General features: G+C 40.9%; 2 protein-coding genes across 3 annotated transcripts; one reads left to right on the top strand and one right to left on the bottom strand.

The window, feature by feature from the left end:
• The first annotated feature begins 1,948 nt into the window (after positions 1 to 1,948).
• On the top strand, positions 1,949 to 10,646 carry zgc:65811 (uncharacterized protein LOC393524 homolog). 2 transcript variants are annotated; one of them, XM_063903400.1, is made up of 9 exons: positions 1,949 to 2,041; positions 2,274 to 2,352; positions 3,772 to 3,877; positions 3,973 to 4,070; positions 4,391 to 4,465; positions 4,557 to 4,658; positions 5,558 to 5,653; positions 6,806 to 6,889; positions 8,313 to 10,646. In XM_063903400.1, the coding sequence occupies exons 2-9, from the start codon at positions 2,287 to 2,289 to the stop codon at positions 8,400 to 8,402; spliced, it is 717 nt and encodes a 238-aa protein (XP_063759470.1). In that variant the 5' UTR covers positions 1,949 to 2,041; positions 2,274 to 2,286; the 3' UTR covers positions 8,403 to 10,646. The 2 variants fall into 2 exon arrangements, with proteins under 2 accessions (XP_063759470.1, XP_063759469.1); XM_063903399.1 differs by having other exon boundaries at positions 7,299 to 10,646.
• LOC134878042 (uncharacterized) lies at positions 10,461 to 15,560 on the bottom strand. Its single transcript, XM_063903796.1, has 10 exons — positions 15,431 to 15,560; positions 14,802 to 15,137; positions 14,477 to 14,554; positions 13,198 to 13,373; positions 12,942 to 13,012; positions 12,357 to 12,502; positions 11,943 to 12,123; positions 11,324 to 11,477; positions 11,135 to 11,204; positions 10,461 to 10,730 (listed from the first exon to the last, which is right to left on the bottom strand). Exons 1-10 carry the CDS (start codon positions 15,558 to 15,560, stop codon positions 10,711 to 10,713), a joined length of 1,362 nt encoding a protein of 453 aa, XP_063759866.1. The 3' UTR covers positions 10,461 to 10,710.
• Positions 15,561 to 16,103: the final 543 nt, after the last annotated feature.

The raw sequence follows: 16,103 nt of genomic DNA, 5'->3' as shown, positions 1-16,103 counted from the left end.
CGTGCTCACTCGTACCTGGACTTATCGGGATGCACTGTGAGCATCACCCTCTTTGATTTCTCCAGTGCATTCAACACGATCCAGCCACGACTTCTGAGTGACAAGCTGCAGGCTATGAGGGTAGACGCGTCCACCATCTCCTGGATCACCAACTACCTCACAGACAGGCCACAGTATGTCCGGCTGGGCAGTGTTCTGTCTGATGTGGTGGTTGGTAGTACAGGAGCCCCACAGGGGACTGTGCTGTCTCCTTTTCCTGTTCACCTTATACACCTGACTTTCAATACAACTCAGAGTCATGCCACCTGCGGAAATGTTCGGATGACTCTGCAGTGGTAGGGTGTATAAGAGATGGATGGGAGGAGGAGTACAGAGAGCTGGTGGAGGATTTTGTGGACTGGACTGGAAGAAACCATCTGCTTCTGAATGTGGCCGAGACCAGAGAGATGGTCATTGACTGCAGCATCAGAGCTGGAGACACCAGTAGAATCAATAAACTGATCAGGAAAGCTGGCTCGGTCATCGGCATCAAACTGGACAATTTTGAAGCTGTGGTGGAGAGGAGGACTCTCAACAAACTGTTGTCCATCATGGATAACCCCACCCACCCTCTCCACCTGCAGCTGGACAGACAGCGGAGCTCCTTCTCAACAGAATGCTCCATCTCCGCTGTCACAAGGACAGGTACAGGAGAACATTCCTGCCTACTGCAATAACTCTGTACAATAACTCCCCTGGCTGGTAGACAACTCACTGCTCCATAGCCTCTCTGAAAACTGGACTTAACATGCACACCTTCACACCTTCATACATTATACTGATTTAATATTCCATTTCATTGCCTTATTTGTACTGGCTGCTGCAACAAACACATTTTCCCAGCTTGGGATAGATAAAGTATTTCTGATTCTGATAGTTATGTGTAGGTCACTATTATTGTCTGAGCCGAAAAGCACATATGAAAATCATCCAGGCCAGGAAGACAATATTTGCATGATGGTCCCTGAGATAAAATCAGGGTTTGACACACAAAAAAAAAAAGTGGGCATTTCCAGAGTGCAGTGCATCCTGTTGCGCTGTGGTGTCCCTGAGCAAGACACTGGTTACCTACACTGCTCCCCGGGCGCCGTACATAATGGCAGCCCACTGCTCCTAACACTAGGATGGGTCAAATGAAGAGACCGCATTTCGTTGTCCTAGTACTTGTACTCTGTGCAATGACAATAAAGTTGAATCTTTCATCTTTCATCTTTATCTGCAGTGTGTGTGTGTGTGTGTGTGTGTGTGTGTGTGTGTGTGTGTGTGTGTGTGTGTGTGTGTGTGTGTGTGTGTGTGTGTGTGTGAGGGTTATGGGTATAGACATAAGCCAATAGAAAGAAAGGGGGAGGAAGACATGACACTTCTTGTCCTTTGTTTCCAATTTTTTTCTCAGCTGATTTATAAATCTAACATTTACACCAATTTTCTGCATTAGAAACAATTGCAATGGATTGCTAATGGGTCTATTAATCCATGAGATATTTGTGCAAATTAAATACAAAATAAAAATATATTCAAATTAAACTTGCAGTACAGATACATACAAAAAGTTAACAATTAAAAGACGAATAAGACATCAAAATATTAAATAAATAGCAATACATAATAGTAAATGCATAAAATGATTAGGCCTTTTTCAAATATAAATCATATCCTTCTATAATACAAAACAACACAGTTGTATTCTTATTTTTCCTTGGTTTAAGGGCTGTTATAAAGGAAAACACTTCTTAAATTAAATAAATTAACGTTCACTTTAGATTTCGTTTCCTAAAGTTTCACTGTAACCGTCATGTTCATGTAGCCCCGCCTACTTTGTACGCAACTACCTGCTTATTGGTTGTCTATCGTGTCCGTCACTCGTCTTTGCCAATCAAATGAGACTGAAGGGGCGGAACATGACTCACATCGGGGTATCATGCAAAGACACAACGCACTGATAATCCTGTGGTTGTTTTCTGTCTGAGAGCAGCACAGACTCGAGTCTTCAAAAGATATCCGGGTATTTATAACATTTTAAAGCTGATTTTGAGTTTAGCTGCATGTCTGATTTTCGAACACGAAAAAGCGCTGTGTAACAATGATTTAAACGTATTACAACTGGCTTACTATGGCATTTACAGTAAAATATGTCACTAAATGGTTGTATGTGTATTTGTAATAAAAGTAGAAGCTTACCTTAGAAAAGGTATGCATAAGTGAAGAAATAATGCGTTCTTCCTTTACTTATACAGTAAAACAAGCATCATGGCTCTGGATGGATGTGGCCTCCTGTGCAAATACACGCTGTTCATTTTCAACCTCATCTTTGCGGTAAGTATTCAAAATCATGAAACTGCCTATTTGAATTCCTCACTTCATTTGACTTTATTGTGTTTTGTGCAAGTTTTAATGCTTTGAAAAACGAAGGCCTTATGGGTTTTTCTGAATGTCGTATTGAAGTTTTTAGTGGTTCGTGTATTGTTGAGTTCGCACACTGTAGGTTTCGTTTCTGTGGAATGCCAGCTACCTGTGACTTCCATTTCCTCAAACCACTGTCTATTATTGCACCTCTATTCACACTGAAGAAGGGGAGAGGACACAACATCATTAATACATACCCATGTTGTTTACTTACATGTTGAATTTACTGTTTAATAGCAAATCACCAATAAAAACAGTATTTTATCCTTTTAAAAAAAACGTGAAGGTTTATGTACAAATTAAATAACAAATGTGTTATAATAAATACAATTAAAGGATAGGTTACGACAGTGGTTCTCAACTGATGGGTCGCGATTCATTTTGAGTGGGTCGACGATATGCAAGTGAGAAAAAAAAATTGAGAAAAAATAAAGAAACCACCGAAAAAAGTCAAACTTTTATTTTGAAGGCCCCTTTTATTTTGAAGGCCAACATGTAGAACCGAAACGGTTTTGAAAACTGCTGTCATCTAGTGATCAAGGATTGGCTCCAAGTCTGTATTTCTATTTCATACAAAAAAACATGTGCTATACTGCAGTGGTTCAAAAACTTTGGGTCGTGATTTATTGACGAAGTAAAAGGGTCCTGAGGCTTGGACCAGTTGAGAACCACTGGGTTATGAGATACAACACATCGTCCCCATAATATGCATATAAGTATCTGGTTGTCAATAATGATCTCTTTATATAAAGGGTTTGTGACCAGTTTAGAACATTTAAACTGTGCACATTGTAATACAACAACGAAAATAAAATGTGTTTACTACATTATATACAGAAGTGTATTGGTATTAATTAATATATGAATGATACAAAACTGATTACTGCTCTTTTTACTCCTATATCTATATCACTTAAGTCATTTATTTACTTACTTTTTAAAATGTTTAAGTTCCACTTAACGTACAAAACATATTTAGCAATTAAGCAAGGTATTTTCAATTGAGCACATTCTTTCATATACGTTCAGATCTAATTCTCTTTACATTTAATCCAGTTTTCCCAATATAAATATCTACTTCATTTGTCCATGCTGTTTATGTTGCTCTCTGTTTCTGAGTATTTGGTGGTTTGACAGATGCTCATGTACTTCTCGGCCCCTGTTGGTTTCGTTCTTCACTTTTACATGGCACCTGTTAAATCACACCACGTGAACAAACCCGCAGCGGACGAAACCATCTATAGTACATTTAGAATGTGAACATGTGAAACTGTGTGAAGCTTTTTGAAACTGTGGGGATTCATTGATGTGTGTTCTGTTGTTGTGCAGCTGTTGGGGATGATATTTCTCGGTCTGGGCCTGTGGCTGAGGTTCAGCGGTAGCACCAGAGTTATCTTCGAAATCGAGGCCCTCAACTCAAGTGCATTTGTTATTGGTCAGTACACGTGACACAATTTCTCCAGAATAAACACGTGAACATAATTAGCCTCTGAAACATATTTAATCACAGATCCTTCTTTCCATTTCCAGCCGTGACTGTCCTGATTACCCTGGGCTCAGTGATGCTGATTGTCGTCGTTTTTGGAGACTACGGCGCCTGCAGCGAGAACCGATGCGCTCTGAAAACGGTGAGACTTCTGCACACAGTGACTTCTGCGTATACAGCCATTTTATGTGATTACAAAATCCTGCATTGCACAACTGGGTTACTGTAACTAGTGCAGAACTCCTCTTGTGAAGTGAAAATGATCTATTCTCTAGTGCAATTTCATTGTTATTTATTCACTTCCTGAAACCTGCTGGTTAAACAGATATTTCCGGCAGATTTTGTAACATCACTCATTTCCTTCTTGAGAAATATCAACATGTGGTGAATGAACAGGAAATGTATAAATATATTTCAGTTTCTCCAAAATCCGCTGGGTTTACTTACTTCCTCTCGCTGTAGTTTTCCGTCCTGGTGAACATCCTGGGAGTTGCTGTGGTTGTTTGTGGAGTGGTAGCTTATTCCAGGAAAAATGAGGTAAGATGGAAGGAACTCAAACAAGAGAAGAATACATGTTTAAAATGAAAATACTATATGTATGCTCATGAAATTGTGTTTTATTTTTCAGATTGGATTGAGAATTGGAGAATTCTACACTACCATGTATGCTCTGTATGTGGCTAACAGAGACCCAGTTCTTGCTGTCACTCTCACGTTCATCCAAAAACTGGTAAGCACTTAATTTTCTCCTTCGTTATATGGACGTTGATTCAATTTGAATTCAAAATAGATTCTTGTGTTGTTTCGGACTTGAGTTTGCAACGTGAAATACTCCTGACACCAAACCAGAGTGTTTTAATATAATATAAAATAAAATACAGTTTTAAATGAATTATTAAAAAGTAACAAATTGGATAAATATATATATAAATACATTTTCTTTAAATAATTGATTTTTAAAATAATTTTAATTAATTCAATTTAAAAGTGCTACTTGACTAATAAAACATCTGTTTTCACTCAAAACTCTCCAAACATATAACTAAAATGAGTGTCTAATAATATATTCTGAGTCAGTTTCTATTTTCAAAAAAGGTCTTAATTCATTGCCTTATTTATAAATGAAAATGTGTCCAAATGACAGATAGAATCGGAGGATGAATGATAGATAGAAGATAGAATCGGAGGATGAAACCCTCTTTATTTGTCACATACATGCACACAGCAGAGCACACACAGTGAAATTAGTCCTCTGCATTTAACCCATCCTAGTACTAGGAGCAGTGGGCAGCTATTGTGCAGTGCCCGGGGAGCAATGGGGAGGGGGGATTGGAGGTGTCCGGTGCCTTGCTCAAGGGCAGCACAGCAGGGCCTAGGAGGTGAACTGGGACCTCTCCAAGTAGCAGTCCACTTTCCATATTTCAAGTCTGTTCGGGGACTTGAACCGGCGACCCCTACGATTCCCAGTCCACGCCCCTACTGACTGAGTCATTTATTTCACAATGACTTCATTCCTTCTTTTACCTTCACATTAATTCTGTAATGTAAATTGTAAAATATGAGGATGTAATTTGTATTAATTTAATCATCACTGCTTTTTAATCTCCCTTCATCTCGTTTCCTCTGTAGCTTCACTGCTGTGGAGCGACCGGGATGCCTCTGTTAGACTTTGCTAAGGAAACCTGTCCAGATCCAGAGTCTATTTTTGAACACATCAAGATGGATGTAAGTGAATGCCACTTAGCCACTTTTGCTATCTCCTGCTAGCATGCTAATTTACTATAAAAAATCCTTGTAGCTTGTATATGTGTCCAGTCGTATTGTATGGATTTGAGTTATTATATGTGCTCACTTAAGACAGTATTACAATGTAGGTTAACCTGTATTTGAAATGGACCAAAAAATAAACACCTTTTTCATATATTATTTGCCAAGTTGACTAACATAGCTTAGTCTGTTAGCATGCTAGCAGTAAACTATGACACAACTATGTTAACATATCCCTCCTTGTAAGATTTTGAGTTATGTGTTCACTTAAAACACTATAACATGTGGGTTAATATGTGTTTGAAACTGACCAAAAAGTAACATTTATTTCTAATATTATCCTTTTAACATTCGTTTATGATCATCATTTTTTTATTGTTAGCATGCTAGCAGTTAACTATGACAAGGCTAAGTTTGTATATCTTTCAAGTATTGTTTGATTTTGAGTTATTATGTGTTCACTTCAAGACACTTACAATGTAGGTTTTTGTGTGTTTGGAACAGACAAAATAAATATTACCACATTTACTATCTTAGTTGCTAGCCTATGTTAGCATGTTAACATGCTAGCGGTCAACTATAACACAACTAAGTTTGTATATCTCTCCAGTGTTGTAGTATTTTCAGTCATCTTTTTGTAAAGACACTATAACATGTGGGTTTACATGTGTTTGAAACTGACAAAAATTGAACATATTTTCATCTTTTCTTATAATATCGGCAACTTCTGCTATCATAATTTTTCCTGTTAGCATGCTAGTAGTTAACTATGACAAGACTAGGTTTGTATATCTTTTAAGTATCATTTGATTTTAGAGTTATGTGTTCACTTAAATACACAAACAAGGTATGCGTCTGTGTTTTTGGAACAGACAAAAAACACCCTTTTCCTCTTTCTCTTAGAATATTTACTACATTCAGTATCTTAGTTGTTAGCCTATCTTAGCCTGTTAGCATGCTGGCAGTTAACTATAACAACACTTAAGTTTGTATATCTCTCCAGTGTTGTGGGATTTAGAGCTACAATCTGTTGTCACTTTAGAAATGAGTACAATTTAGGTTTATATGAGTTTAAATCTGATTATAATCCCCTTATTCTTGGTGATACAGACTTGTCCCGGGGTGATCGTCGATATCTTCAACAGCAAAGCACCGCTGGTGATGGGCCTGCTCGTCGGAACTGGAGTTCTACTGGTAAGCAACTGAATCTGCAAAGTACTTAAAGCTGTCAGACAAATGTAGTGGAGTAAAAAGTCACATTTTGGCTTTAAAAATAAAGTGGGGTGGTAGCATAAAGGTAGCATAATTGGAAAATATAGTGTACTTCATTACAATCCACTTCTGCACTCCACACTTCACACAAACAGTATAAAAAGTCATACTTAGCATTGAATTAGCATTAGCTGTTACGCAATAAGCAAATTAATCAAACTACAAAGACTTATGTAGGGACAGCAAAAAGAAAAGTGAGACGTATTACTGGTTTTCTAACCACTATGCCCTCCTTTGTCTTCCTTTAACCCCCCCCCCCCCCCCCCCCCTCTTGTTTTAAACAAAAAAAACCCTTCCCTTTTTCATTCTCTCCATCATTGCTTCCCAAAAGTTCCTGGCTTTGATTTGCAGCGCAACCCTTAGTAAAAAGCTCAAGACCCCCTCCACTCCTCAGTACATCATCCTGACTCAGCCTCCACAATCTCAGCATGAATATATCCCCACCTCCACCTCCATCTCCTACTCTTTCCCCGACCAGGAGCCGGTGGTCTTCACCCCTCTGACTGTGGCCAACATCCCAGTGGTTATCACTTAGAGTGGGTTATCGCTCTTTACCGCAATGCTCGGGCATAGAGGAATAGATTTGGTTTTTTTTCACATTCACTTCATGTTTATCTCTTCTGTGCATGCTCACTGTGGGGTTTCTTCAGCTCCTTTTAAAGGAAAACTCCACCCTCAAGCTCAATTATAACAGCACGTAAGTTATTCGATATTTTAATGTTTTTTTATGATTTTATTCCAGTAAACAATGGACAAAGATTTAGCAAAGATTTTTTAATAAGCATTTGAGTTTTTTCCTTTATAAATTGTGCACATACTTAAGAATAACCACTTTAAATAAACATTTTTTAGGGAATTACTGCAGATATATTAAAGTAAAAGGCTTCTTTACGAACTTTTTAAAATTGTGCACATATTTTCGTTATGTTGTAACTACAGTGCATAAAGATATTCATTTAAAATAAAAGTAATTAACAATTGTGCATCGCTAAGCTACCTAATAAATCAACTTCTCCAATAACTATTCAACCAAAAATTTAAATGATTTTTTTGGCTGTCCCACCAGTTGCATAAAAAATAATAATTCAACCTCAATTTTTTTTCTAATCTGCAGTTAAAAAAAACATATAAAAGGTTGGATTTTTTCTTCAAAGTGTCTTCAAATTGATCATTTTGCCTTCGACACAAGCCTCTTCTATTTGTGTGGCTGCATGCTACTTGCTAGCCTGGGCTGGTACCTGTCTTACATCAGCTCTCATTCTGGTGTAACGCTGTTGGGTAAAGCGGAGCAGGAATCATGGCTGTTATTCCCATCCCTCCTCTTTACTTCCCCTCTGAATGACAGATTATTGCCCTGGTCTGCAGCATGGTCCTCCTGAAACAGACCAAGAAAGAGCAACAGCAGATCACTGCGCAGTATACAACCGTGTACTAACAAGAGGAGGTCAACTATCATCAACGAACACACATCGCTGGATTTCAAGTTTCAATTGACTGGTTTACAAATGTGTCTCTGTGGCTCAATTCCAAACTGATACCAACACCATCTCCCCACTTCTACTCTGTTATGGTAACCCTCAAACAGGGACCTTTCAAACCCCTGCAACAGGAAGTTATGAAACCCCTTCAACAGGAAAATTATGAAACCAACCAAAAGCAAGTTTTTTAAACTCTCAAACGGTACATTTTTTAACCCACTGACAGGAAGCAATTAAACCCTCTAACAGGAAGTAGGGTTGTCCACGTTCATAAAGCATAAAACACCATCAGAGAGCACGGTGCAGAGTCCCTAGGTGCGCTTTATAGAAAACCGTAGTCCCCCCACAGCAGACGCTCAACAACGTCCGCTGGCGCATCATAAACACGTGGGATAGTGCAGTTGGATTTTCAAAGCACCGCAGTCTCTTTTCGAAGTCCTTTTGAATTCTCCTATCCACTATTCCTTAACCCCGTGACGTTTTCACGCAAAGGTCAAGGAATAGTAGATAGGAATAGACAATAGGAGCAGAGTTTTTGGACAATTCGACCATACCCTAGCTAAAGCCTCCGACATCAAGCAATTAAACCCTCGGACAGAAAGCACTAAAATAGCTAAAAACTACAAAGGCAAGCGGAGGGAGAACATTCAGTCCTGAGGAAAAGGGTGCAGTTGGTGCAAAGAGACCAGAGGACAGCACTACTGAGCCTCATCCTCTGGACAGGAGTGCCATGTCAGCCTCTCCTCATAAAAGGAAATGACCACCTGAGGGCAACTCCCCGCTACTGTCTGTTGCGCCAATGATCCGTTCTGGGTCGAGGTTTCTGGAAAATCCACGTGGTTTCTCAGCCACATCTTTCTTTTTGGCTTCTGACTCTAACAGGAAGCAATTAAACCCTCTGACAGAAAGTATTTTAATGATAGAGAGACTTAAAAAAAGGAAAAGAAACGCCAGATATTTTTGGGCCGTTTTATTACAATTACAACTTTTCGTCAGAGATGCTGATTCCAAACCCTCGTTACAAAAATGTCCCGTTTCCTGTGTTGGAGAGAGGAGAGTATTGACCCCCTGCAGTGGTAGTGTGTTGGGTTCCGTTTGGAGTTGGGTCTGTATGTGAAACAGTAGCTTAGTGTAGGGGATGTTGTGTATAATTATTCGTCTATGACCTGACACAGCAGCAGACAGGCATCTTCATCACCATGGATAGACGATAAACACAACCGTTTAATAAAAAACTGTGAGGGAGAGAATGGGATACTGAGATAATGCCAGACCTGTTACGCTTTTTTTATATCCATGTCTATCGTATAGGTGATGTCTTTCTTCAATAGTGCTTTCAAATCTTTTGTGGAAGAGTTGAATACTCAGCCACTGGGAAAAGTGTTTTTTTTATTGAGTAATGTATGCATAAATAGGAAAGGGAACAGAAGTTAACTCTCTCTGCTGCTTAACCCCCTTGAAGTTCAGAGACTCGGGGCAGTGTGTTGTATGGCAGCCTCGGTCGTCTGTGGAGTCGCCGGCTTTTAGAAAGCTTGTCAGCCAAATCCCTGTTAAACGATAAGGACAAGGTGAGCTAACGTTGTCATAGAGACTCGTTCATAACTGCGCCGTGCAGAAGCTCCACTATTATTAACAACAAACAGCGACGTCATGTTACCGGTATCAAATATTATTTAGCCCACTTAAACGGAGCATGGGTTCAAAATCTAGCATTCGTTTCATTTCTAGCTCTTTTCCTAAAGTTCAGCATGTACTGCCAGATAGACAGCTTTAATTAATGAGCTGCAATAAACTACAGTTTAGCACTTAAAGCTATACTTTTGCAGTTATTTTGGTGAAAGTAACGCAGTACAGTAACATGTACTGTATAACATTATGGAAGTAACTTGCCCAACACTGTTCACTTGTATAAAGTAAAGGACCTTCTTGAGTGTGACAGGAATACTGTGCAGCCGTCAGGTCCCGTTAAACTTACTGTATGAACATTTCACATGTGAATGCTGCTTAATTGTAAACACTGCTTTGGTTCAAAGGGAAACGGCGTGCCATTCATGCCAAATATGTTCACATTTTTTATTCCTTCATGTTCCTGCAAACTTATTGTTGTGACCAAATGCATGTAGTTTTGCTTGTCCGTCTCTTTGCACAACAAGTTTTAAATAAATATTCCACTCGGGGCTTTTCTCCCCTTTTCTTCTTCAGCCTCGTGTCAGTCTGTTATTTCCATGAAACAAAACCAGAGTGCAAAAGTGTTTATTTCATCGCTCACACGGCACTGCCAGGACCTGCGAGGGAAAGAGAGGGGTTATTGTTGTGATAAACGAGTCCTCGAGACATTTTTTCCCACATATTTGATTCTTCTCTAGTCTTGTGTTGTGCTTGAGCCAGGCATGTTTGTTAAGCCCTTTGGAATTATGGGATACTAAGTGGAATATAATTACTTACTTGGGTAATGGGTATGCAAGCAAATGTTGCTAAGAGCATTAGATTCTTAATAAGCCGATTTTAGGCAGTTTATTTTGAAAGTGGCCCTCAGTATTTTCATTAACTTTGGGATTTTAGCCTTTGCAGACCATTTACATGCACCAAAACCAGTACAGCAAATGGCAAACTAAAATAAATTTAATTGGAACCCTACTGAATATTTTTTTCTAATGAATATACTGAGTTTCGTGTGCGTTGAACTTACTGTGGATGCAGCTGACGGTGCAGTCAACATCTGCAGCATAGCACACCTCTGTCAAACACATGAAGTAGATCTGAGGAAACAAGAACACATTTCTTTAACCGGATAATACCAGTACAACCAGTATCATGCAGGATCTGTGCGGCGGTTTATTATTGTCCTGTGCGAGCATGTTAGTTCAGAGGCAGGTACCTCCGGGTCCTGCAGGCGAGAGGCTCCTCCTTCATCCATGGAGGAGGGGCTTTCAGAGGGCAGAGACTGGAAGGCAGGGATCAGGATCCTCTGGGTGTGGGAAGGGTCAGAGCGAGAGGAAGGAAGCCGCTGTGAATCACCGCGACCCGGACAACTGAACAACAAGAAAATGCTCCTTTAAAAACCTTTTTTAACTGAAATACGGGCAAAGCTTAGACCTCTATAATTTAACTGTGCAATACTCAATATACCGTATTACACTTACATATACAGTGAGCATGTCATGCAAGTATCTGGTTATCATCATCAAGCATCTTTATTAACGTTACACCACTTTATTTTGCAATATAGACATTTTTGCTTTTGACTTCTTGCATAAATCATCTTATTTTATGAATAATTTTCATATGTTTTATTAATTTCTATAATGTAACGAAACTGAATAACCCCCCAGGGGTGAGTCAAGTATTCTGATCTGATTCACAGGCAATATTTTGAGCTAACAATACAAAAGCACTGGACACAAAATATAAAAAAGGGGGTGATTTTTCACTGAGTTTTTGCTGTTACTAAACAATGCATCCACTGTGCGTTGAATAAAGGTTTTCAGATTTCATACCCATCGTAGACGAGCATCCAGCTGCTGTACGGTGTGTGAGTGAACGCCAGGCAGGAGTGAACCAGCAGCTGCAGGTCGGGGGCGGGGGGGTCCTGCAGGTTCAGCTGCAGGTAAACAGAGCTGCCTCGAATCAGGCTGAGGGGAAGGTGAGCCTCAGGGTGGAAGCTGCTGAAGGACTCGTCTACGGGGAGGAAAATGCTGAGTCATGCTTAGACATAAACATGTCCAAAGGCAGGATGTGATGTTTGTAGTGGCGGAAAGTAACGAGGTTCATATCTCAAGCAATAATGAGGCGCAAGTACTTCAATGGAACATGTCGTGAAAGTGTAGAATTGTTATTTTGCTTAAGAAGTTATAGCTTTAGTACTTCTTCAACCTGTGGTTATTGAAAGAGAATACAGTGCAGACGATCACCTGTGGCGATGCTCAGCTGCACGGTGACGGTGGAGGGTGGAGACTGAACGGGAGGCAGTGGAGGAGCAGGTGGAGGAGGAGGATTCATCACGTGGAGCTTCACTTCTCCTGGAGAGCCTGGAGAGGAACTACACTCCACCATCAATCTGAGGACCAGCAGAGGCGGGTGAGGTAGTGAATTAGTCATCGTTTTCCGTCACCTTTGCCCCAGTCACTTCAATAATGTTTATAAAACCTCACAGTCAGCAGCCACATCCTTTTAACACTCCAGCATTATTATAATTTCATTTTTAATGATTGAAATGTTCCTGCTGTGTTGGAGTCAGAGCATTTTAACCCTCTTCAGCCAAATGCCATTTAAAAAAGCTTAAACAAAAAGAAGATCTGATAAATCAGCCAATACTCAGAACACTTTCATTTGAATGCTTAAAAGAGCTGCAGATGACCGTTTTGGGATGTGTGTAAATCCTCTGTGAAGGAAATCTAGTAAGTTCTGTGTGAAGAAAGTAAAAGGGGAACAAATTTGATATAAGACTAGGAAATAATCAGTCAAAAGCAGTACAAATAATTAACATTAAAGCCCACCTGACTGGAGCGTTCTCAGAGCTCTGGATCCCGTGGACTTCCAGCAGATGAACCACCGTCTCACCAAACACCTGACGAGAGTTGAGAATATTTTAGCCATTTCCTACGCACAGTGCAGCTCAAAGTGCTTCAACAATCTGGCAAATAACACAATGACACATTCAATTCCAGCTCAAACATGCAGCGTGTGCACATAGAAGTTAAATGTGTGTCAGAATAAATAAAATAATCCAGAAGTAAACCAGGTGTGCCTCACATGTCTGTTCACTCCGCAGCCGTCCAGAGGCACCGTGTAGATGTCGGGGTCAGAGGTCAGCTTCTGCAGCGAGCAGGACACGTTACTGAGGGAGGAGGGTGGAGCATGGGGGGCAACGGTGGGCTCCAACACCGAGTCAGGCACCACGTAGATCAGATGCTGCCCCGATGTACAGTCTGTCGGCAAACACACAGGAAGTAGATTTACAAAAGGAGCTGTATATTTATCTTACCCTAATATTGTACTTTTTACTCCACATTTAATTTACATAGCTTTGATACTCATTTGCATATTCAGATCATTTATACAAAACTAATGAAACGGGATGCATTATTACAAATTAAGCTTCCCAAAAGTGTATAGTCATTTGAATTATCTCTATTTTAGTTTTTTTATACATATTTTTATCTTTTTTATTGGACATTTTCCCACATAAAACATCTGTAAACGATCTGAGGAAATTCTTCCACCTCTTTTTTTTGTCTACACTTGAATATTTCTGCTTGATTTGAGTCTAACTGTCATTTGGTTTTATTCTCTGGTTTGGTCGTAGGCTGGCATCCTGAGAGTCTGCATATCAATCATCAGATGTATTCATTGTAGATTCATTTTGGAATCAGGCGTGTGTTGCCCAGCGTTGTAGTACTCGAGACTCGTGACTTGTCTTGGACTTGAGCACTAATGACTTGAACTCGGACTTGGACTCGCGATGACTTCGAAAGGAATCGACTTTGTTGTTAAAACGCTGAGGTCGAAGAACTCCGGCGTGTTTCTATTAATATGTGTGCCATAATACGGCATAGAAATGTTGCCGGAATCGGTAGACTATCTTCTTTCCGATGCATTCTCCCGCGAGATCCTACGTGACTCACAGCCGGAGCTAGGGGGCCAATAATAGAGCTTGGCGCACACACATCTTTGTGAATGGTGTGTGCATCAAGCTCTATTATTAGCCCTTTCAATGCATATGAAAGTTCATAGGACACGCCTATAAGCTGCGGGACCACAGTTATGCTTTTGGGAAGTTGAACGACACAGGGTTTCCCACACATAGACTTTACTTGGGCGGGCCACCAAGGTATATTAACGGCCACCCAAGTGTTTCGCGACCCATTTAGTTTTAGTTAGTTTTTTTGACTCGACTCAGACTCGACTTGGAAATGTTTTTAATGACTTGGACTTGACTCGGACGCTGGAGACTTGAACCTGGACTTAGACTCGAGGCATAGTGACTTGACTACAACACTGGTGTTGACAGGACATTTTCAGAGAGGCTCACCCTTCACAGGATACAAGCAGCAGCCTGGAGCGAAGAGGGCTAAACCCGGGCCAAAAACACAGGGCGGGGGGGAGGGATCTGAGCAGGAAGTAAACAAAGAAAGGAGAGCCGGTTATACCTGAAGGCTTCTATTCATCTGCAGAGCGATAACAGATTCATAAATCCACCAAAATGTGTTTTCATAGCAGCATCGAGTTTCTGTGAGGAGCAGAAACATCTGCCCCCTGCTGGAAATCTGAGGTCAAGACACTTAAAGGTATGGCTCAGAAATGATGGCAAAACTGAGTACGAGTAATCAAGCGCATTTTACAGCTTTGGGAATCACCTTTCAGTTCCCCATCCATCCTCTTCCCCACGTCTTCATCAGGAAGCCCCAGAGCATCGTCTGGCTGTTGACGAGTGACATAATGTGAATTTAAGGTACGACGCTGCTGAGGTATGCTGGGAAATCCTGCTTCAGCGGCCTGATCCAACCCACTGAGGTCAGATGGAAGCTGGGGTTCTGATTTTGAGGCTTTTTCAGAGTTAGGATGCATCTCCTGGGGGTCTACCAACTCCTCAGGCTGCTGGAAGAGATGTTGGTAGTAGTAGTAGTGAGGATGTAGAGGGTGATGGTAAACATCATGCACAGAGTCTGTGGAAGGTGGAGTGGGTGGAGGTTCTGGAGGATTTTGGGTAGGGGAGGATTCTTGAAGCAGAGGGTCCGAAGAGGGAGAAGCTTCATTATCGGGTCCATAAAACAGCCGATGGTAGTGGAAATAAGGATGGAGGTAATAAGGGTAAGGAGGAGATTATGCTCAGGTGGTGGAGGTACCATAGGAGGAGGATAAGTGGGGAAAGGGGGAGGTTGGCTGGCAGGAATCCAAGAAGAAGACTGTCCTTTCCCATCATCCAGATCTGCTTTTACTTCGTCATCTTTGGACAAAATTGGAAGTTTGACCCATTGTAGATTACTCTTTTCAAGGCTCATCATTTTATCTGGGTCTTCCGTGTCAACGTCAAGGTTGTCTTTGTCCTGGACTTGTGACGAGCGAGGATGAACAGAGGAGTCCAACTTCTGGTCTTCGGACAAAATTGGAGTCATTTCGGGCTTGAGATGAGGCAATCGTCTGGCCTCCACCCGAGCAATATATGGGAAGTAATAGTACGGGAATGGATGAGGATGCGGAGGATGAGGTGCATTAGGTGCAGAGGTTTTCGGAGGACTTTCTGAAGGACTAAAAGTAAAATAGGCCGCCTCAGTGTCCTCTAGGGATTTGGAGATTGGAGGATTAGTTGAAGACTGTTCTCCTGGCTCCTCAGGACCTGGATCAGGGTCTTGAGCCGGAGCAGGTTGAGGGATTTTAAGGTGGTGGTAGTAGTGATGATGATAGAATGGATTGAAGGGGTTGGGTTCGTGGTGGGCTTGTGATGAGCGAGGATGAACGGAGGTGTCCGACTTCTGATCTTCGGACAAATTTGGATTTGTTTCGGGATCAAGAGGAGGCAATCTTCTGGCCTCGCCTCTAGCAATATGCGGGAAGTAGAAGTAGGGATATGGATAAGGATGTGGAGGATAAGGTGCATCAGGTGCAGATGTTCCTAGAGGATTTCCTGGAAGGCTAGAAATAAGAGAGGCAGCATTCAT

The sequence above is a fragment of the Eleginops maclovinus genome, chromosome 16 (assembly GCF_036324505.1).
Source record: "Eleginops maclovinus isolate JMC-PN-2008 ecotype Puerto Natales chromosome 16, JC_Emac_rtc_rv5, whole genome shotgun sequence".
Taxonomy (NCBI): domain Eukaryota; kingdom Metazoa; phylum Chordata; class Actinopteri; order Perciformes; family Eleginopidae; genus Eleginops; species Eleginops maclovinus.
Note: the sequence above shows the minus strand (reverse complement) of the source record. Positions and strands in the feature narration are given on the sequence as shown.